The following is a 23,032-nucleotide window of genomic DNA, read 5'->3' on the forward strand; positions in this document are numbered from 1 at the left end:
ATGCTGATGCCTGTTCATAATTGTGAAATGAAGTATTGGAGAGAGGGGATTGTTGTACATATGTTGTATTGTTATTACAGGTCCTTTCTAATTTTTTCTTCTGCATTGTTTCTCCAATCGCAGCCACGTATAGGGGGTTCATATATTTTCCAGTTGCACTGGCAACAGAAGCAGATGGGCCATTCAAGCTCCAGTGAGTGTGTGAACCTATCATTAACCCCTTGCTTTTCTATTACCAGTATATAAAATATGCCAAAAAGACTTTTTGTACTGGAAACTTCCCCGTCTTTTCACCATTATACTTATTATTATCCTGTCTATATTTCTTTCTTTCTTTTTTTTTTTTTTTTAAGTTTATTAAGTTCATTTCATGTTTTTTACAGTCATATGACATCAAGTACAACTTCACATATTGCAAGGAGAACGCTAGTTGGAGCTGTATCTTTTTGCTCTCATTGCTTATTTAATTTTTTAAAAGATCTGCTAGGTGATACAAATGAACACTGCCTCAAGAACAAGATTAGACAAATCCAGGGTTTATTTAATATATCAGAACAATTAAAGTTTAAAGAAGAAAAGTTAACTGGACTGAACTTTCTGGAGGGACGGTTTTGTGTGTGTTGCCCCAGTTTGTCCGCTTGCTTTGCTGAAGGGTTTCTGAAGTGTGTAGTTCTGACCGAGCCAGCAAGGTAGAGCTGCTCCTCAGCCCCTCAGAGTCTCCTCTCTATGCCCACGTGTCCTGATCAGTGAACACAGCCACAATCAGCACGGCTGACTGATGGTAAGTCATAGCCCAGTTTGTATCCAAAAATACAGTGGTTCACTTGTGTTCAGTATTTCCCTGACCAGTAACCAATACTAGCTATGGGAGATTTCAGAAGAAAAACAGCTCGAAACAGTTTTCAACTTTCAATTGTCATTATAAGGGCTTCACAGTGATTGGATTTCCTCATGGGGGGAAAAATGTTTTATAAGTGCATATCATAGTTTCCTTTTATGGTTTTGTGGCATAGCAAGTATTCTAATTATTCACAAAAAAGCCAGAAAAGTTCACACAGAGTATCTGTCAGTCAGAATCAGAATGTAAGTAATTCCATGCGTATCACCCACTGCCCACTGTTGCTTTAAAAACAGATACGAAAATCCTGTTGTAAACAGGAAAGGTAAAATGTAAAAAAAAAAAAAAAAAAAAAAAAAAAAAAAAAGCATACTAATCGCTATCAGAGTGAGAGTGCCCGTCTCACATTGTTTCCCGCCCACCGCGAGGCACGTCCCTGCCTCTACCAGGCAGCCCCTCCCTCTGGTTTCAGAACCTTCTCCGGGACAAACTGTGCCGTGCTTATACAGATCTATTTTAATACACTCTACACTACGTTGAACAAGAAAAACTTTTTTATATTCTTTTATCAATGGATGTACGAAAGAAAAGCGAGACAAAAGAAGAAACATTACTTTTTTTATTGGTTGCCAATTATGCATTTAGCTTGCGGTGTGGTGTATCCTTTTGCTATGAGGAGAAGGTAGCAAAGCAAAAAGAAATCGAGAAGGGAAGGCAACTTTTAGGTGGATGTCTTTGGACTGTGAAAGTAGTGCTTTTATTCTTTGTCATTAATTATGAAAGGGGGCTGTCCAGTGGATAGTATGTATAGGAAAGTGTTTGTCTTACATATGCCAATGTAGTTATTTTTCTTTATGATACATTCAAAACTGATTGATGGAAGTTGGTAAATGGTAAAGAGTAGTCTCACTTTTTTGTACCAAGTTCTTAATGAAAACTGAATCGATAATAAACACAGAAAAACATGGAAAATGACTGTTACATGTATGTATTGTGTGATTCGTACAGTTAATTCAGTAGACCATGATAAATCATCAGTATATTGTGTGCATTTTAAAATGAAAAAAGGAACCCAATTAGCATGTAGACGCATTTTGTCATATAAAAATTAAGAAAAGAAAAAAAAAAATGAATAAAAAATTCTGAACATGCACATTTCACTTTGCTGAGACCACAAAGTTTATTGAAGATCCCAGATTTTTCTTACAAATATTCATCTACTTAATTTCCTAAAATTACACAAGTCCTTAATCTATAATGCATACATATCAAAAATAAAAACAACACCACAATACAGATAATAATAATAATAATAATAATAATAATAATAATACAGGCATGTTCAGTATATGTAAAACCAAGCTGAACAACCTATTAACCTATTTACACACTTCAATTTGCTCATGCTAGCAACAGCACAAACTACAGAGAAAAAAAACAAACAAAAAAAAATCCCCACACCTTCCATTCCAACAGATTATGACCTGTAGATAAACACCATTGTCTCTAAAAATGATACACATGTCCTTGGCTGGCTCTTCATCTTCTTGGACAGATAAGTTATATCTGACAGCCAAAAATATTGGTCTGTGTGGCCCTACATGGAAGATTCAAAATAGTGAGCGCAAAACCTGATTTTTAACCTCCATGTTGACAGCTCTCTAACTGATTTGCTTTGTCACTAGTGTGAGAGGAGCAGGTTTTTTGCCAAAGGAAGAGAAACATAGATCAATGTTGATTAAACAATCAGGACCAATGCTGGTAAAATATAACAATTACATTAAAAATGTCAAATAGTATAATGGACACAAGAGCAACATGAAATCTGCAACATTATCATTTTCAAATGGGCACTGACTCTTCTGCAGGAAAACTAGATGCAGTTTTTCCCCCATGGACGTACACAGGCTGGTTACACCAAGATATGAGGAAAAATGCCCATTGTAGCACCCAAAACAATGCATATCTATTAATAATGAAAAACAGCATGACTCGAAACTTAAAAAAAAAAAAGTCAGTCAGTCATTCTTCAAACTACAACAATCACAATTCGTGGAACTCCTGACACCTTCCATTTTTAAAGATACTTCTTGGAAGGGATATCCCACCAAACAAACTACAATGATTTAAAATGCCCAGACTGTGGAAGCATGTAGGGAAGCTTGTACTGGGCTTGGTTTGGAAGTAGCTGTGTGCATGTGTTCTCCTGCATATACAGCATGCTCTGAACCATGCCTGCGAGGCCAGCACCTCTTCTGCCAGCAAAATGTTGCCATGGCAATCCCAAGGGCTGCTGTTAATTAGAGGTAGATACATACTTTGCTTTCTGTGTTTAAAGAGTCAAAAGTGGATGCCCTTGTAGTGTTTGTGGTTAAGGTACGAGAGGTTTTCAAAACGTATGTTTGTTTGTTTTTTTGGCATCATATACAGCCAATTGATTTTTTTTCAGCACTTTAAATAGAAAAAAGAAGCTGTGAGATTAATGTTATGTAAGGATATGCATGTATACACGGACACAGGCACTGAGCCTTTGGAATGCAGACTGTTGGCTGTAAATGCTTTCAGTGGTTCATTTATAATGAATCAGGCACAAGCTGATGTCTGTAAGGCAGTATCTTATCCAAGACTGTTATCAAAAATCAAACCAAAAGTAGTGTATGATGTCAAAACACAGTCACAAGGTCATTAGGCGGCAAGTAGTATATTTAAAGCCTCATTACCTCTCAGACATACAATGTGCACAAAGTTGCAGGTTTACAGGGCATGACGGACCCTTTTGGCCCTTGAATTGGCAGGTCCCAGAGAATCCATGCTTCATGCTGTTAGCACATCCAGTGATGTAAATGAAAAAAAGTGGGCTGAGTGATAAGTGCCTGGAGCAGGCTGAGGGCAGAACCGATCCGGAGAGGGTCTGGGGTGATGGAACCTGTCCAGAGCGGGTCAGGGGAGCACCTGGATGGGCGGGCAGCGTGAACTGAAGATGGGCTGGTAGTGTTCAATGAGCAGCTCAGTGAAGATGTTGAGGGGAGTGAGCGCATCGAGAGAGATGACATCCTGGCGAGGCCAGGCCAAATTCACACCAAACACACACGCCAGGTTAGAGGGACTCATCTTATTAACAATGCTCTCCTGGGACACCTGCACAGAAAGGTGAGTGAACCCGAGCACATCATTATTACCAAAACATAAGTCACATCAACCCATAAAACCTAGTGACACTAAAAACAGCTGCCTGCCTAAACAAGAATGCAACTCCTTAATTATCCTTCATAATCCAGCTGTCATGTTTACTTACTGGTTTTAGCTCATCAAACTTTTGAATGTGTAGTTTGCAATCACAATATATTGATTGCCCCAGTGTATTGGCTGATTCAGCCTTTAGCTAAAAGGGTAATGCTTGTATTACAACAGGCTAGCATGGCCCCCAGGCAATTACGACAGTGAGAGTGTAACTAATAACCCGTGATTATAAAATTACATATTACAAACGACTTATTAAAAACTACACACAAAAGGAAACTTGGGATTTCTCAATATAATGCATTGCAAAAGATGGTGTCAATTCAAAGAATCAATAATTCAAATGTCCTGTCTAAAAGAAAAGAAAATCTATGAATTGATGTTACTGTTGGTATCAAAGCACTATCAGTAAATACGAGAGATTAAGCAGACCTTTGCATAGTCTATATTTTGACTTTAGTATAGTGTGTATGCTATTACATATTCAAAAGAAACTCAAAGAATACATTATATAAAGATCAGCGAACTTTAGCACATGCGTTTTAATCAGTACATATGGTAAATGAGAGATGAAAGATCTTGTAAATGCAATGTAGGAATTAAATGTGAGTAATTTGCTATCCTCTGATTAAGCAGTTGCTTGCCATAGTGACTAATGAGACCCATGGGAATAGCAAGGAAAAGATGACGCAGTTTTGCTGTGTTGATTTTCATGAAGGGGGGCAGGTGGGGAGGAACCTGTTCAAGCAGCTTCGTATTAACATCATCATCACAATCACAGAACGTGTGAGAGAAGTCAGCCTCACTGACTCATTAAAAGGGCCGAGTGATGTTTGAAGTATTTGCATTCACGTGTGAGAAATCAGTGTGGGAGACATTTATGAATGCCAGGGAACTATGTCCTCATGACCTGTCACAATTCAACAGGGGGAGAACGAAGCCTCTACATTAAAAAAATGTCATCAACAAAACCTAGTGCTTCTTAAAAGGAGACAAGTATTAATTTTAAAGGTTCTGAATAGCATAAATGCTGCACACATTTCTCCAAAGACTAAATTAAGATCAGTATTCTGTCCAAACTAACAGCATCTTAAAGCAGTTTTACAGCATACTAATCCTGACAGTGCTAGACAAGCAGTACCTACTATTTTGTTTTGAATAATTTGCCCCAGTATTCAGTAAGTAAGCAGTGAATTTTTCTTCATTCATTGATTCTTGAGAATTTTAAGCATTTTCTAGTGGCGTAAAACCATATTCATACCCGATCTAATATGACCTGGCTGCCACATTTCTGGTTTCACATTCCAAATAAACCCTTTAACAGTTAAGATAAGGCTTACACAGATTATGAGGATTTGCTGTGCATGAAAAAACAGGGTAAAAATAGTTCAGGAGTCACTACTTGCAGCCAAAACTGCAGCTGAATGCAATTCCCAATTCCCTTACCATATGCAGGAAACAAACGAGGTACTTAACAACGATGAAGTTGTGCTCTGGAAGGGACTCAACAATCCTCTTGCACCTTGACACCCGCAAAATGCTCTCCACTTCTGTGAAAAAAGGGTGAGCCTTTTTTTTCCCCTCCAAAGAAGCCAAAACACTCACATTTTTACTGGCAGGTTTAAACAAACTCAGTATCACTGTTGCTCCAGAGGGTATAAATAGACTTATCTGGCAATAATCTTCAACTGGTCTGACAGGCACTTAAGAGAACTGAAACTTGCAGTGCTTACTGACAGAACATAGGCTCAGGTCTTTCATTACAGCAGTTCAGTTCTTTATGAACACGAGCACAGCTGGTGCTTCCAGTCCTTCATGTAGTATAGATGTGTTCCGCGTTAAGCTTAATAAACCATGCAAGGCATGTATCCCAACCTAGTAAACTTCACCATTCTACATTTCCTGTGCAAAATTCCCTTGACTGTGTTAGGAAATTGACTCACTGGTAAGATCTTGTATCTGGTCATATAATGCAAAGGTGAGCAGGGGCTCTGGTAGCTCCCGGAGAAATGTCTTCAAGATCACAGCAGGAACATGCACATCAAGGTACTGCTCAAAGCTAATGGGCTTCCCTGAGGCAAAACAATTGGGGTCGGAAGACAGGAAGAGAGAATGAGGGGGACAGACGGAAAGATTACATAGAGAGAGAAATTATGTTTTAAATATGCAGTCAAACATTACAGGGTGAAATCTCAAGGGGAATCATGATCAGAAGGATAATGAAATTCACAAAAAAAAAAAAAAAAAACAACACCCCCCCCCCCCCCCACACACACATTCCATGTGTTCCATATTTCCTTTAATTTTGGCTATCATGGATAAGTAGAAATAGCCATCATAGGCGAGTTAATAATTCTAGTTTTATTATAAACTATAATTATTTATTTATTATAGATTTGCTACCATAGATTATTATAGATACCATAGATTAATTATAGATTTGCTACCAAATCCTTTCCTTCTGGTCTTTGTACATTTTTTTTTTTTTATTCATAAACAAAATGCCCTTTTCTCTTGGTAACGAATATACTACATCCATTCTCATTTTGCATTCCATATGCACAGTCTAAAACAAGCCATCATGGCCTCAGTGAGGAGAGCAGGAAGAATAGGAGCCTCTTTCTCTCACAGAACACACCAAACAATTCAAGATGGTGCAGTTTTAAAGGCTTTGGCTGTGAAAGTGTGAGTGAGCAAGATGAAAAGCAAACAAGAAAAATTACACTGCCAAGATATCCTCTAGGATTAAACTGTTGTATACACAATTTTTAAGAGAGAAAAGGAAACAGCATCACAATTAGCATTTTACTGAGAATTGGGTTATTATTTAACAAAAACATTTATAATATTCTCTATGGAATTTGTGCTATTGGACAAAGTTATTAAGGGCTCATTTCCATAAATGAACAATTCAAGTGCATCAAGGAAAGTATGAAATATATTCATAACTTTAAAGGATCTGACTTGTACAAACACACAGTTTTTGATCTTAACAAGTAAACGAAGCTGAGCTAATAAAGTTAAAAGATGAAATGCACATTTGACAAGGAGGCCAACAGCTGTCTTTGGTGCCATCAGACAGAGAGCTACTGTGGGTCTTTCTTGGTACTAGCAGATCTATACACTGGAGCTGCTATACCCAAAGGGAGAAGGACAGGGAGAAGAAAGAAAATCTCACCCTGGTTATAGAGCTTCTGAATGTCCTTGATGAGCTGAACTCGAGCTGACCTTCGGAAGATCCCCTCTGTTTTCAGCCCTGGGGGAACAGAGAGGGATAACGGGACACAGAGAGAGAGAGAGAGAGAGACACAGACAGACAGACAGACAGAGAGGGACAATGAAAGCCAGATGGAAAAGAGGGTTTCTGCTTTGAAATTCATCCTCATCGGATTTAATTGGGAGACAGGTGTCTGAGACGCAGCTGTCCATATTTCACCAAAGGCAAAATGGGGTGTTTTGCTGAACGCCCCTGTTACACACCCTGCATCCTCATATACATTACGTATGTATAGGGTGTAACAGAGGTGTTCAGCAAAACATCAGCCTCATCAAAGGATCTGATTAGTTGATCACTGTTATTTCTGTTTCCTACCGTTTTGTTTGATGTATGACACAGTCTGATGCATCACAGGCGGTATCAGTGCACCACTGTTCTTCTCTCTAATGCTGAAATATATGTTTATAAACATATATAAGCAAACATTGTTATATTTTATATAAAATATATATAAGCAGGTATAGGTTCCACTCACTGAACAACATTCCTGTCTCCAATATAAACATATGTAACAAGAAATGCATAATTATGCAGAAGTGGATATCTATGAGACATTAAACTAAAATCACTACTCACTACTGTAAGCTCACGCCAAACTGCTGTGTGGGCAGAGGAGGTCGAGGGGGCGGGGTCTTCACAGCAGGGGGCGGTCCTCCTTTCTGAGCTACACGGAGCTTTTCGTCATGCCTGATCAGAACAGTTACCATGGATACTGAATCTCACAACCTTGATATTTGGCCAGGCATTAACTTGAAACCTGCAAGGAGGTGGGCTGACATTGCATCTGCTGATAAGAGTTTTAAGCCAAAGAAGATAAGCGCACTGCATAATTGGAATACACTACAGTGTACACACACACACACCACCTTTGAGCACATTTTGAAGCAAAGATTAACTGAAAATTAAATAAAAAGTTCCCAAACTGTAGTGTTGGCTGTACGTCACCAGTGTACCCAAACTGTTTGCTGTACGTCACCTGTGTGTGAATACCCAAAGTGCCAAACTGTAGTGGTGCGGATGCATCAGCACTGTGCAAGTACCTGAACTGTAGTGTTGGCTAAATACTGTCTCCAAGCATTCTTCAAAAAAGAAAGTTCTGCACACATTTCTCCAATAACTGCACTTTCATATGGAAAATCATAGCCATGTTCAGAACCATGATTTTTTGCCATCTTTTGGTATTTAAGGGCAAACTGGATTTGGATGGCAGTTCCCCCACCATTTATAGCATTTAGATGACGCTTTTTATCCAAAGCAACTTACAATTATGACTATGGACAAATCGAGCAATTGAGGGTTAAGGGCCTTGCTCAGGGGCCCAACAGCAGAAACTTGTCTAGTACCTCAAACACTGAATTACCACTGCCCTACACCATTCAGCAGCTGGGGAATGCTGTAACTATCTACTCTAACCTATATTCTTTTCTCATTCCAATGTTAGAGCCAGGCTCCTGTGTATGTTCTAACACAGGCTTGTACTTTCCCCTGGAAGAGTTGGTAGTTACAAAGTGAATTTACTTCTGATTAGGTCATGTCATGTGCAAGTGACCCAAGTCTGCACTACAGTTTCTGGTGGTGAGTGGTGGCTTATATACATGTCTATAAAGTGTTTTTGAGTATGAGAAAGGTGCTATATAAATGTAAATAACAACAACAACAAACAATAATATTAATAATGCTCCTAATACAGAAAATAATACAGACCTTAATACATCTTGCGGAATGATGAGCTGTTCATAGTTGAGATGTTCTCTGAGCGCCGCCAGATAGTTCACATAGATTAGCTTCTTGCCAAACTTGTGGCTAGAGATGGAAGAAAGAGCAAATATTTGAACTTGAGACAAGCACCACTCTCACAATGATGACAGCATGATGGCTCATCAAGAACGATTTGCATCTACCTTATGAGAGGCTTGAATAAGTTCCATATGATCCGAATAAAATTTGTGGGGTGGACGACATAGAGGGCTTTTAGGTTCTTCTTATACCTATAGATTATGAACACAGCCATAGGAAAGGCAAACAACATAAAGCAAATCAAGTCAAGCACAAAAACCAAAAGCTGAACAAAGAAGCACTAAATGCACATAGCCTCTGAAGAAAGCAGTTTCCTAACTCATTCCATTCTCCCAAAATTTACTTTAATCTAATTTGCCTCTTTAAGGGAAATAAATTATTAACTTCGATATGCTCTCTGAAGCTGGTCGACTTTTACAGATAAAATGCTACATTACAAGCCAGACTCCAAGACCACTTGGAGCGAGTTAATCAAAGCGAAAGGAGGATGGGTGGGGTGACGCACTTTCTGTCAAATTCCCGGTAAGCATCTCGGAGCCAGCGTAATGAGGGTTTGTTGCTGCTGCTTAAGCCATAGTGAAAGTAGACCACTGTGTAATCACTTTCGACATACTGGTCTAATGTGTACTTCAGATACCTGTGAGACAGAGAACCAGCCTATTTAGAACATAAAATAAATCAGCCGGTCGACTATTCATCAAGCTTGGAAGAAAAACGGGGTTTAGTCATCGTAATGGGATCTAACGATGTCCATACTCACTCTAGTAGTCTATGGTGATTGAGCTGGTGTGATGGAGGCATGCAGCAGCTACTGAAAATAATAAGCTTTCTTCCATAATTATCATCACCTTCAGAAGTCAGAAAGAAAAGAACCATTTGGGTTCAACATGAGTAATGCTAATTTTGTTACAAAAATTGCAATATACTCAGCTCTAAAACCTGTGGCAGCTACTCTCTCCAGGTAATACAACATGGGGTAACTTCTCTCTCTAAGCAGGATTAAAAATTCAGCCACCGAGTAATAAATGTAATGCCCCAAGACTGAGTAAACAACTAAAATCATATTTCAACTTGACCTTTACCATTAAAGTAACAATGTGAGTACAGACATATAAAGAATAGTCAACTACATGAGCAGAGCTGCACAGAGAAAAGAACCTACATAAATAAATGGGGTTATTACCTGTAACTTGGAGGATGCCATGACGTGCAACATCATAGTAGGGATGGGACTTATCCTGACAAGCATCTCCACTGGATGGCGCTAGAGGGTGCCGTTCCAACTGTCCCTTCTCTTCTTCCTCTTTCTGCAGCTCTATAAATTCAGCCATATCCTTATCAAATGTGTTTGAGGACAGTGTCATATTTTGCCACATACAACAAAAACAATTACTATGTTTTATTTTGGCATAACACCATGACCTACACTACCTAAAAGTTTAGTGGCTTACATTTCCATTCTAGGCAGAAAAGCATGGCTAACGGTTCAAGGTAAGGCAGTAATAAGCCCAATTTGTCAATTAACCTGTTTCTGTTTTAATGTGTCAAACTTACAGTTCTCCTTATTGTTTTCCCAGATATCACCCAAAACCACTATCCAAAAATCAGATATCATTTTGTTCAATTGTAATAAAATATATCTATCAGTTCTATGTAGGCCTTGCTTTCTTGGTATTTGCCACTATCAGTATTTATTTGGAATAGTAGGGTGGGAGACATTCTATAAATATATCCTAGATGGAAAATGAAAAGCCCAGTGGACTATTGTTTATTTTGGTTGGCCTAAGACATCTGAGTTAAGCTGGTGTCAGACCTCTATGCTTTTACTGTAGTGTAGGGTAATGAAAGAAAAATTCCACAACTTCATATTTAGAAAAAATGTCCCAGAATTAGGACTTGGGTTATAAGAAATAAAAAGAAACTGGGACAGAACATTCCCTTATGGAAAAAAAAAAAGATGCAACACAAAGAACTGCCAAACATCACCTATATTTACATATTTTCCACTCATTTCAACTGCTTTCCAGCCATTAATACGACCTAGTTTATGTTCAGAGATGGGGAAGGCTCAAGGGGTGAGTACAGTGACCCAAAGCCGATGGAATGCAGTGGCTTGCTTGTTTAATTAACACTGCACCACTGTCTCCTCCACAGATGTAATTATGAGCACAGACAGACCATCAGCCTTATCTCAAAAGTGATCCGTCCTTCTGGCAAGAGCAGGCTGGCTAAATATAGCTCAGTGTGGGCCTGAATGTATAATGCGATGTGTGCTTTAGACAAGGAGGGCCCACTTTCTGTTTGATCCTACTGCTGGTCTGCTTCTTTGTTTAGCACAAGACTCAGTCAGGGACTCAGCAGCTGAGTCACATGGGAGTGAGACTGCTGTAGTCATTTTGGACTGCTAATCCCTTTGCGGACAGATTAGTGAATTCATAGATGAGTCAGGAGGTGGTCTTACTGCCACCAAACATCACAGATGTTTTTACAATTATTCTGAATGGTACACATGCTGTTTACAGCCATGAAGTTTGAATGCAAAGTTTATATGCAGAACATGTTCAATGTGGACTCAAAGATGTACTTTTATTTATTTAATTTGTCACAACTGCAAAGAAAAGGAAGTAAAATTAAAAAAGAAAAAAAAACAAATAAAACGAAGATATATACTCACCCACTTCTGCCATATGCTCCAAGTTATTTGTTGAGATCATGGCAAAGTGTAGGAGATTGTAATTAACCTCAGTTAGACATTCTGCAATGAGAAAAACTGGATGATGATTACACAACATTAATATGATGAGAAAGTAACTTTGTATGTGTCTGTGTATATTTTCCACCAGGTTACTGGAATCATGAATAGAAGAACACAGGCATGTTTCCCAAACCTCTCCCCTCAAGGTCTGTCTTGCAAAAACATTTTGCAGCATAGCATAATTAATGCTTCAGACTCAAGGAAACATAATAAAAACCTACACACTGGCAGAACAGAACCCCACTGTTGACAAAGTTGGACAGTGAACGCAACAAAAAGCATCCATAATTAAATTTTTAAAAAGCAGATTTTTCTTCATTAAACTTCTCTTTCTGAAGAAAAATAAAACACCCCTAGCCTATGATTTAGATGCCCCCGACATGCACGAAATGCGTATTATAAGATTATAAAACGTACGGTTTATGTAAAAAGTGATAAGTTCTTATCACTTTTTACCCCAACTGTATGTTTTATAATTACAATTTGACTAGCCCATTCTGCTTCAGTTAAGATAACCTTGTTCTGACAGGGAGTGTGCTGACTACAAAGAGCAGCTCTGGCCTGCCGGATTGGCATGGTAAAAACACAGGAAGAAATCAAATCAGGCTGTGGATGTGCAGTGATATATTTATAAGATAACAAGGAGGCTGACATGGTTCTCAATTAGTTGCTCAGCTTCAGAATGGTTTAACATCCTGGCATCTTATGCACATTTTATTTTACTGTGAAAACCAATGGCATGGCTATGCACATCGTTGAATATTAAAATCAGAGGTAACAAAATAATGTTGTAAGCTGTTGTTGTTCTACATGAACAATAAGATATTTGTAAAGGTTCTTGTGTGTTTACATGAAACTTACAACCCATTTCCAGTGTCTATTAAAGATTACATCCTTTTGATGCCTTATTTTCCTGAACTATTTTAACCCATTACTAGTCCAAACTGCATATCAAAGCTTTTCATTCCACTGTTTAGCCAATACCATTTAGAGCTTTTAAGTATATGGCTGTGCGTTCAAGTAATAGAGCTGTCAGTGAATCTCAGGTGGACAAAGAGCTCCATTCTTTCTATCGAAGCTTGAGTAAATTCAGGGCTGAGGCTGCCACTGTGTTCCGTTCCACTTAAACTTACGAAGCAATGTTATCTCCTAGTTAATGGAAATGCGTTTTTACCAAGGCGAATTTACCTCCTGTTTGCTGACGAGTTTTTCCACCCCAGAAGTTTGTGAAGTGCAAAAAAAAAACAAAAAACAAAAAAATCGGATTTCTTTACAATGTGCTACTGACGAAAGTATAAGGTTAAACAGTCTTTCTTCCTATTATTATTCTGCACGAATACTGCCTGCTCTACGACTCTGGGGTCTAGGTGAAAATAGGCTAAATAATTGAATAAATGAAACCACCATGTGGTCTAGCTTTTGGCTATCCAGTTGATGGACGGCCATGTGGAGCATTCCACGAAATCAGCAAAGTCAGGAAAAATGTTTTATTTGAAACGTAAACATCAGAAATGTATAAGAAAACCTTTGACAACCGCCAGTTGCCAGTCATCTAACCGCGGTGTACAAATACGCAGAAACGCGAGCGAGTTCGCAAAAGACACAAGGTCCCTCTCCAACACCTGAGGAACAATTTACCCAAGCTTGGTATGTCGTATGATTTCATAATGACACTTACAAACTTTATAATTGAACTTCACGCGTTTTTCTTTAATTACGCAGAGGCCTGTAAAATGGTGGATGATTCGAAACTGCAGAGAAAAATGTTGGCTAACTTTCTTACCATTAATGTCGCATCAGGTGCTGTGAAAACCGAAACTTCCTATGACCCACCATTAACGCGCATGCTCATTTGCAGTCGTTGAGTCCCTTGTTATTCTAACCTGAGCGGGAGGCGTGAACACGGAGGGCAGGGGTCGGTTTACAGAGGTAGGTGTGTTGAAAATAGGATTAAGCAGTGATTGCTCGTCTGCCTTGAAACTGGGAACCTGAATCAGGTTTGTTATGAAAATCACTCATTCATTTCGGCTTAATGTGATTTCGAGCTCTGATGTTTTGACATGTCTTAAGCAGTAGTTGACTGTTACCAATCTTGACAGGTACGCCATTATTGTGTAAGGCTTTGGATATCCTAGGGTTTATTATGCAAATACGTTTTCAGGATTACAGAACTTTAAGTGCAGATGCCACTATTTCAAAGGCAGAGTAGCATGCATAATAGGATTTAAGCGTTTAACCAGCGCTTGTGGCCTTCTAAATGAGGACATACCCATCCATCTCAAACTATGTGCACCAAAATTGTTTGACCAGCCCTTATCATTTGGGTAAATGTAACATGACCAGGTATCTGACTCATGCTTCACTTTACATATCTACACAAAAAAACATTTTTGGAATAAAATGAAGATGACCCTTTAATCCCTAAACAGTAAGAGTGTCACTCTGCATAACAGAAATTTTACTTTGCATTACACAGGACCTTTTCAGCTCTGTTTCCATAGAGGGATTAGGAATGACACTACAAAATGACACAAGCAATTACATTTTGTGCATGCATAAGCTTAAATATACTGATACAGTGTGGTTCAAAGACATCGTATGAACCTTTATCTATCTATCTATCTATCTATCTATCTATCTATCTATCTATCTATCTATCTATCTATCTATCTATCTATCTATTTATTTATTTATTTGTTTATTTATTATTCTGTTACTTTTGAGTTGACCTATGAGAAATGCTCTTTAATTTGGCAGAGTATCTCGTTGCTCCCCAGTGTTCTGATAGGGGCCTTGGCAACAGCATTTAATTGGCCAAAAGTGTCAATCAAATCTTTGTGTCTTTGCACTCATGTTTGGTCTGTAACCTTTATCTCCTCCAAATGCCAGCCCCGAGTCCAGTTAAACCCACTAATGACAGGCAACTGAGAACGCATGTAGGATGCAGAAAAACTGTTTTGGGTTTTTTTTTTTTATTTTAAGATGAGCTGCTGTACCTTATGATGGAGGGACATAAATTAGCCTACCGTATATCAGAATAAACCTAGCAAATAGTGAGACAATGAAATAAAGATCTACTATAGTTGAAGAACAAATTTCTTAAAGTTATTTTGCAAAATAACATGTTTGCAATTCTAAGTATTTTTATTATAATTTTTTTAACCTATATTTAAATTTGAAATTTGCAAATTTGAGCAATAGTTTTATACAGATTTGAAAAGTTGTTGATGACTGATCCAATAGATTTTCCAAGTATTTTAGTAACACTAGAACAATAGCACTGGCGCCTAGTTAAATAGATTGGGATTGTGATTGTCGTCTGCCTCCCCATCACAAAGTCTGTGGAAAGCCTGACACCTGGTGGCTGAGTAACAAAGTACCTCTGCTCTGAGAAAGTGCAATCAGCACTGAAGTTAGAATACATAATGCATAATGGCACCACACTGAGCATCAAGTAAATACAATTAAATCTTTATTAGATGTTTTCATATTTAGTTTATGTCTGATTATAAAAAATATATATAGCTATTGTTTTATATCAGATTCATTATGCCAAACAACACTAAAACAGGCCTTTACTCTAGAATCAACCCTATAATCCCTCTTTAATATTTTCTTGGGGTTTCTTACACACTATAAGACCTGCCACACAAGCAGAGCAAAATTCCACCCAACCTCAAATCAAGAAAAGCTGATTACAACACCTACACTACAATTTGGCAGAACTGGTGCTGCTAATCCTTTCCTGGCTCTTAAATGTTTTTAGCGATGGGGGGATGGAGGGTGGGGTTGGGGATTTGGGTTTGGGCATCAAGGGAAGCACACCTTCTAGAAGAAGCCTTTGGAGTCCAGCTGTGAGAGCCGCTCCAAATGCAATAATCCGGAGATGAATTATACTACGAGTCAGTGCTTTCAGCCCAGCTGCTCTAATAGTGCCTGCTGCTTCTGCTGGGGGCTAACGATGAGCCCTGGAGTCTGGCCTTCCTCTCCAACAGCGCATGATATAAGCCAAAACAGCACTGTCCTCAGTACTATATAGTACATGACCAAAGGAGCATTTCCTGAGAGTCACTACATATATGTCTTTACTGTCTGGCTTCTGTGGGACAAGGGAGCGAGAGAGAGAGAGAGAGAGATTGAGAGAGACAGAGCATGAGCATTGTCTTGGAAAATCTTTTCAGAGAGGAAAATGCTCAAAGGCGGTTACTGACAGGGAAAAGGTTGACAAATGCACGTATTATTAAATTATTTAATTATTTATGTCTAATATCATATTTTGCTGAAATAAATAGGAAAATTAAGTCAAGAGCTGATAATCAGCTTTGTGGTACCTACAAAGGGATCTGTGCACAAAGGCATTATAGCTTTGAAAAAATGGATTATGATCATGTAAGGATAATTAACCAGCAAAGCACTCCAATTGGAAAGTCAGCAGTATAAGATTATGGGTCCTTGATTGGACAGAGAAGGGCAATATATGCAAGAAAAGACCCCATCCAGAATCATCAGCACAGTGGGAGAAACTCAATGAGGTGTATCTGGTAACATCTGGTTCATGTGAGCTCTTATCTGCTGTGAGGTGATAGGTGTCGATATTTACAAAAGCAGGAGCTGAAGAACAGAAAATAACTTGTGGACAGTTAGCAACAAATGATGAAGACCAGTGGGACAACATTCTTACCTTCTTTCATCTCTAAAGGGCAGAATAAAACATACTGTAAGACATGAAGGTTCTTGCCTTTAGGGCAGAAAAGGGTCATGATACTCTTAGTTCTTATTCTCAGATAACTGTATAATCCTGGGTAACACACTTCAGAACCAAATCTTTTTCTTCTGGTGTGTCAAATAACCATAGAGACATGACTTGCTAGTATTTACAGCTGTAAACAACCAATCATGCTCTCTTTACTTAACTGCATTGTGAAATGGCCATTTGGTACAAACAGAAGAATGAAAATGAAATGGCTTGGCCAACTAGAAATATCTTGCCAGCATATATATAGTAGGAAAAGAACTGATTTGAATCCACACCTGAGCAAACCTATCCTGAGTAAGAGTAGCTGGACATCAATATTGACTTTACTTCCCAATAAGGAAAGTGTAATCCTGTAAGGGATTCCCTTGAGAACGAGTAGAGAGACAACAAGTGAAGGGAAAAACACTGAGATTTTAGTATGCACTTGCTTTATTTGAAATGTTTCATCCTCAGTCACTGATTGGAATTTTATTACACCTATTCAGGCTCTTGTAAGCAGATTTTAGATTTGGACTTTAACTGTTCTTGTTTAGTGATTGATCTTGAATTGTGTTGTACTCTATAGCATTGTATTGTATTGTATCTCATACTAGGTTTTAGCACTAACACTTGGTTCTGGCTGTGTCAGTTTATGATATTTTTTGAGTTTATCCTATTTGTGCTAGCTAACAATATTTTATGTAGACAACTAAAGCACTTTTGCAAGTTGCTCCTGATAAGAGCCTCTGCTAAATGCCATTAATGTAAATGTAAATGTAAATTGTAAAATGTAAACTGTGGTGAACTTGAGTAAGTGACTCTCTCTTCATAATTTTCCTTTCAGAAGCTATCAAATGAAAAGAGAAACACAAAAAAGGGAAAATACAGAAATAACCGGTTTGACCAAAATGTTTCATTATTTCTATTTTTATAACACAATAAATTCTAGGTCTCTCATTCACTGTTCTGTGAAACATGCATGATGTTGGTGCAAAGTGATCACAGAAAACACAGTGCAATCACACAGCATTCTTCATGCCTGCCTTGCTTTGTATGTTAATGTGTCTGATACAGAATCTAATAAATATATGCCCCCAACCTCACAAAAGCTTAACATGTGAAATGCCTCAGAGCCAGGAATAGCTCCCACTCTTCCTGCACTCTTTTCATTCTCTTTTCAAAATAAAAGCTCTCCCAGCTATAGGAATTCTCTTCACCTGCATTATCTCAAAGCAGCCTGTAAAGTGATTTGCTTGGCTAGTCTGTTATTATTCAAACTGAACCAGTATGGCTGAATCACATGACAAATCCCAGAGTTGAATAATTAGGTGGATGATCTTAGCCACTAAGCAGAGCTTATATAGTTATGGGCTTTTCCTTCTAGGCACCGTGGGAAGAACTTTGAGCTTGGAGCTACGTCATGCAACTCTTACAGTCAGAATATCTTAAGAGGTCAAAGAGTTGTCCATATACTGAGAGGTGAGCTGGAGGTGAATTACAGACAATATATTATACAGTTCACAAACCATATGGTGTAGTTTTGCATCACAAGGAGTTATCAAAAGCTTAAGATGTTGATCTAAGACCAAGTTTACCCTTTTTGTTTTCCATATAAGACTGAAAGTGCTAGGAGACTTGAAGTAAAAGAGTCCTGGAAGAGCTCATATCAGTGCCTTGTGGTGAGCCACCCCGGGTCCGTGGTACACACTCCAGCATTGAACCAGTCACAGTGTCCTTGGCTCTGGGCTTTGTGCTCAAGAGGCTCCCACAAGGCCTGCCCACTTATGGTAAATAAAGCAGGTCTGATAGACATATTTTCAGTGTCTGGAAGCTGAAAGACATTTAATCAATCAATACCCACAGAAAAAACAAACAAAAAAAAACAAACTTTTCTTTCTTCAAGAAATATTATTATACACTGAAACACACTCCTCATTACAATACTTTCAGTCAAGCATGAAGATCACGTCAGTTATTCTGGTTTCCAAATCCTATAAATAGAGCTGTAGTACTAAAGGGGTGGCGTGGTATAGCGGGGGAGGGGGAGTGAAGCGGTGCTTAGCGTGTTTCATTATGTGGGATTGCTCAGAGCCATTTTGTTTGTTTTTCAGTTTTTTTTTCCTTCGAGAGCAGAAAGGAGGCAGTCATCATTGCAGCAATCTGCCTAGTGACACAGTTGAGCACAGGCCGCCAGACGTTTGGGAGAGAGGTGTGTGTATGTGTGTCTCATTGATTGTGCTTGGACGAGTGCTGCAATATATGGTTGTGGCCAGCAGATGTCGACATTGCAGTAGACCGCTTCTTTACTCAAACGGTAAGCTCCTTACGTCTCTCATTCCATTATCCCTAAAGACTGTGCTCTTCCTGTTATTTCACATGTGCACATATCATGACTTTATGATGGACTACATTCCACTGTCAATCTGGTATATGCCCTGCGCATGTTTGATGCACAGTAAAATGTACTCGGTCAATTCAGTCAATTCCTTTCTTTCAGTGAATTCTTGTGCATGTCTTCTTTGCTCGCGAGCTGATGGACATATGGCTATTTGATCAGGTGCACATGATGAAATGACTCAGTCTGCCACGTGCTCCATGTCCCTTGTGATGCTGGCTTCCACTTTGTCATCAGGCTATGTCACGTCCTGCACGCCAGACCGTGACCACGAGTCACGAATAATAAGGGCCATCAGCAACACACGTGCAACTGGCAGACAAATTCAGCATACGCCATCTCTTTGCTCATTGTACTTATCATCTTGATAATGTGAAGGACTGTCTTCTGGATAAGATCTATTGCACCACTTGTTAGAACAGCATGCAAGAGTTTGAACGACACTCTCTGAGCCATTTTAAATGCCAAGTTACTTCAGCTTGGACCACACACATCAGGGTGGTCAAGTGCCTTCTAACTACCATGTCCATGTTTATCATGCAGTGCAAAAGCTTGGATAGGACTTAGTAAGTCATGTGTCCTCCAAGTCTCTGTCTGTTGATCCTACCTAAGCCCACTCAGGCTCTGGCTGCTTTATGAAAATGAGGCAGATTTGCAAATCCTGGACTGAATGTAAACCTCCCTTAACATAAACTACAGCCCATATAAAGCAATCACTGAGTGATCATATCCTTAATAAGCTCCCACTGCTTTTGAATTCTGAAAAGGCTTAGAAGCCAGCACTGACCTCTACTGGAAACAACCATTGTTGCTAAAATTCAAGTGAATGCACCTTCCTCTCTGGTCCCTTGCATTATGAGACTGTAATTGGTTTTCTTGTGTAATCTCAAGGTCTTGATGACATTCTGCAGCATGCAATGGAAGTCTGTCACCATGGTACTAATTGTATTTTATCTGCTGTTGCTTTCTCATCCATGAATAGATGGCAAAACACATAACTAGTTGAGATCCATGATTGCAGTGCTGAACTGGAGCTGACCTTGGTACACTATTAAGATTAGGACCATAGAAATAATTGAACAATGTACTTCAAAACTGACAACAGCCCCATAAAATGATCATTTCTTTGTGGGATTCACAGATAGTCTCAGTGAGTGTCTAAATGTCATATGTCTGCTATCATAAAAGTTCAATATTATTAATGCCACAGCACCCATTTTCATGCTTTCTCTGAAATTGCATTTGTTAATCCTAACACATTTCTGTACTGTTTTACTGATGTATGTGTATGCAAATTTAAATCTCACATTTTTCAACTAGTATGTGTTGCTAATTCAGAAAATGTCACTATATACAAAGACCACTGATATTTGTTTAGCTTTGAGGAAAAATTAATGAGAAGATATTGTTATTATACTCTATGAGCTCTGTATAAGGTATAGTTATACTGTATTGTACTGTTGTACTGTATGAGCGACACAGTAAAGGAACTCTGAAAGCTGTAAAACATGTCATTACTTGTGAGCTTTTCTAATATGAGCAGCTTTTGCTTCTCGTAAGAACATCTGCAATTTCCTTTAGGATCAATAAAGTATTATCTTATCTCTTGCTTCCCACATGTACATCTCATATAAATTCACTGCTTTCATACCTTTTTGTGTGTTTCAGCCTCTTCTGAGCTGCAGCTGTGTAAACTCTATCAGAATATGTGTGTACAAACATATGGTAGTACAAAAAGATATAACAGTATACAACAGTGTGGAGTGATGTGGCAATGCCTTCTTTGGGCCTGTTGCAATGTGTAGGCAAAAATATTGTAGTACTCTAGTAATGTGCTCCTGCATCAATGGTTAGATTATAGTGGGATTCAACAGAGTTATAGTATTTGTCTTACCTTTACATTGGATGCTGTTTTCTAAATTATTTGTGGTTTTGTAAGGGAATAACAATAATTCTTTCAAAAGATCAAAATAATTAAGCTACAAAATGTTTTCTAGTTGGCAGAGTTCTTTATATATAGATAGAATAATCATCTGGAATCAAACAAGACAATACATATCATCTAAAGACACACTATCATAAATCAAACGAGCAATAACATATGGTATGCCATGCAGGGCAGTTGGGTGACATTCCTGAGATATTCTGCAATGTTATTGCTGTTTTCATCTGATGCTGTCACAGTGCAGAGACAGTGAGGTGTGCCTCACGGCTCTGCATCATTACCTTTCATTATTTAAAATAACACAGTGATTCAGCAGTGGCTGAGCCAAGCTGCTACATCTGCTACTCCATTTCTTCAGATCCATGGATAAAAGGTATCCATTCAAATGTGAATCATTATACTTATCATCCCAGGGCTCTCTCCTCAGTCGTGGGAGCATACGCACCTGTTGAAAATCTCAGTTAAATCCATCAAGTGAGAACAACTTATTTAAAGCCTGTTGGAGCACTTTACAATGATTAAAGGCCAGCGGATGAGACAGGTGCGCTGACCTAAGACCTATGGGGGTGAACACAGGAAGATCAGTTAAGAAGTGTAAAGCTACATAAGGCTGAGTCAGTCAATCTCTTTACTCAAGGTCAAACCACATTGCATTAGCGGTGTAAATATTTAATGGATGTCCTTAGGAAGTGTCATGTGCAGGTCTATTGGAATAGATTGAAATGCTATACCCCTACACAGTCATACAGGGCTTTGCCGACTGAGGTTCAGAGCCCCTCGTTCTTTAAGAATCTGCTTCTGTTCACAAAACTTTCAAATAACCCTCGACTTTGTGACTCTGCGTTTCTTATTTGAAATGCCACAGAAAGGAATTCAACCTTATCTTACTCAGAAAGGGCCCTCTGAAAGTCCTCTAACAGGACACAGCAGGACACATTCCTCAGTCTTTCACCGGATGGCGGAGGAGCGCGTCTGAAATACATAAGGAAGGGGATGGAGCATGCATTCTGGTGTTTATTTGTGGCTTAAACCATAGCCTGTTCATTTGGCAATGTAATCTAGAAGAGGTGGACGAATTACTGGGTGGTGTAAGTGGACCCTGCTATGATCGCCCTTCAAGAACGTAGGCAAAATATTGCTCATAAATCATGCAACACGAGCACAAATCTACCCCTGCAAATTACGTATTGTTGTTGCAGTCACATGTGTTACACAAACAAGTGGGATTTTAAGAACATCATAGACACTATCGTCAACTGGATGTAAGTAAAATTTTACCACACATTGTATTCAACCTCCCGATTGGCGATCCATTAATTTTAGTCATTTTTCAGATAGTTTAGTGGTGGAAGGAATCCCCATGTCTCTGCACCGTAGGGTGGGAGATCTTCTTTCAAACCGTTCTTGTGGTGGAAAGAATCCATCCATCTCCGCACCATAGGGTGGGAGATCTTCTTTCTTTTGAACCGATCTCATGGTGGAAAGAATCCAACTATCTCCGCACTGCAGTGTGGGAGATCTTTTGAACCGTTTTTATGGTGGAAAGAATTTATCAATCTCCACACCAGGAGACGGGTGGGAGATCTTCTCCCGGCAAAAAGAATTTGTTTTACATCCGAACCATAAATAGAAAATCTCTTGACATTCTAGGTGGCAGGTTTCTTTTTGCAATTTTTGCACAATCCCACTTGTCCTCTTTGTTCTCTTAAATTGGGGGAAGTATTGTGAAATCTAATCAGGAATATCTCAAGTGGAATTATGAGTATATGCAATCAGCATTAGCAATTTGGACTTAAATGAAAGAATGGAATAAGTTCACAAAAAAGAAAAAAGAAATCAAGAGAAGCAAAACCATAAAGCAGTGACTATATCCACACAGCCACCTCTGTATAAAGCAGACGCTTCCAAATCAGGTATAAAACATAATGACTCTAAACTCTTTATCAGCACTTTATTAGCTAAAATGTTCCTTGAACATGCCACTATCGTTAAACTTCATGTCACCAAACAATATCATGGCTTATATTCGTGACTTGGAAGCTGCCAATGT

The 23,032-nt window shown here is 38.7% G+C and overlaps 2 protein-coding genes across 8 annotated transcripts in view; one reads left to right on the plus strand and one right to left on the minus strand.

Moving 5' to 3' along the window:
• Positions 1 to 191, plus strand: part of phf21b (PHD finger protein 21B) — a 62,077-nt gene extending 61,886 nt beyond the window's left edge. For all 5 annotated transcript variants that reach the window (XM_035527749.2, XM_081723500.1, XM_081723501.1 and 2 more), the window contains one exon: positions 1 to 191. This exon is cut by the window's left edge and continues 1,082 nt beyond it. The gene's annotated coding sequence lies outside the window, so the exon portion shown is untranslated.
• Positions 192 to 322: 131 nt separating this feature from the next.
• LOC113573523 (rho GTPase-activating protein 8) lies at positions 323 to 13,746 on the minus strand. Of its 3 annotated transcripts, none has more exons than XM_081723505.1 (13): positions 13,691 to 13,746; positions 11,827 to 11,907; positions 10,336 to 10,467; positions 9,913 to 10,000; positions 9,658 to 9,789; positions 9,257 to 9,343; positions 9,060 to 9,158; positions 7,932 to 8,042; positions 7,671 to 7,744; positions 7,257 to 7,334; positions 6,022 to 6,150; positions 5,555 to 5,628; positions 323 to 3,976 (listed from the first exon to the last, which is right to left on the minus strand). In XM_081723505.1, the coding sequence occupies exons 2-13, from the start codon at positions 11,864 to 11,866 to the stop codon at positions 3,779 to 3,781; spliced, it is 1,242 nt and encodes a 413-aa protein (XP_081579631.1). In that variant the 5' UTR covers positions 11,867 to 11,907; positions 13,691 to 13,746; the 3' UTR covers positions 323 to 3,778. The 3 variants fall into 3 exon arrangements, with proteins under 3 accessions (XP_081579631.1, XP_026859633.2, XP_081579630.1); XM_027003832.3 differs by having other exon boundaries at positions 5,525 to 5,628; XM_081723504.1 differs by having other exon boundaries at positions 5,525 to 5,628; positions 10,336 to 10,486; positions 13,691 to 13,706.
• Between the last annotated feature and the right edge of the window lie 9,286 nt (positions 13,747 to 23,032).

The sequence above is a fragment of the Electrophorus electricus genome, chromosome 11 (genome assembly GCF_041902795.1).
Source record: "Electrophorus electricus isolate QZ-2024a chromosome 11, ASM4190279v1, whole genome shotgun sequence".
Taxonomy (NCBI): domain Eukaryota; kingdom Metazoa; phylum Chordata; class Actinopteri; order Gymnotiformes; family Gymnotidae; genus Electrophorus; species Electrophorus electricus.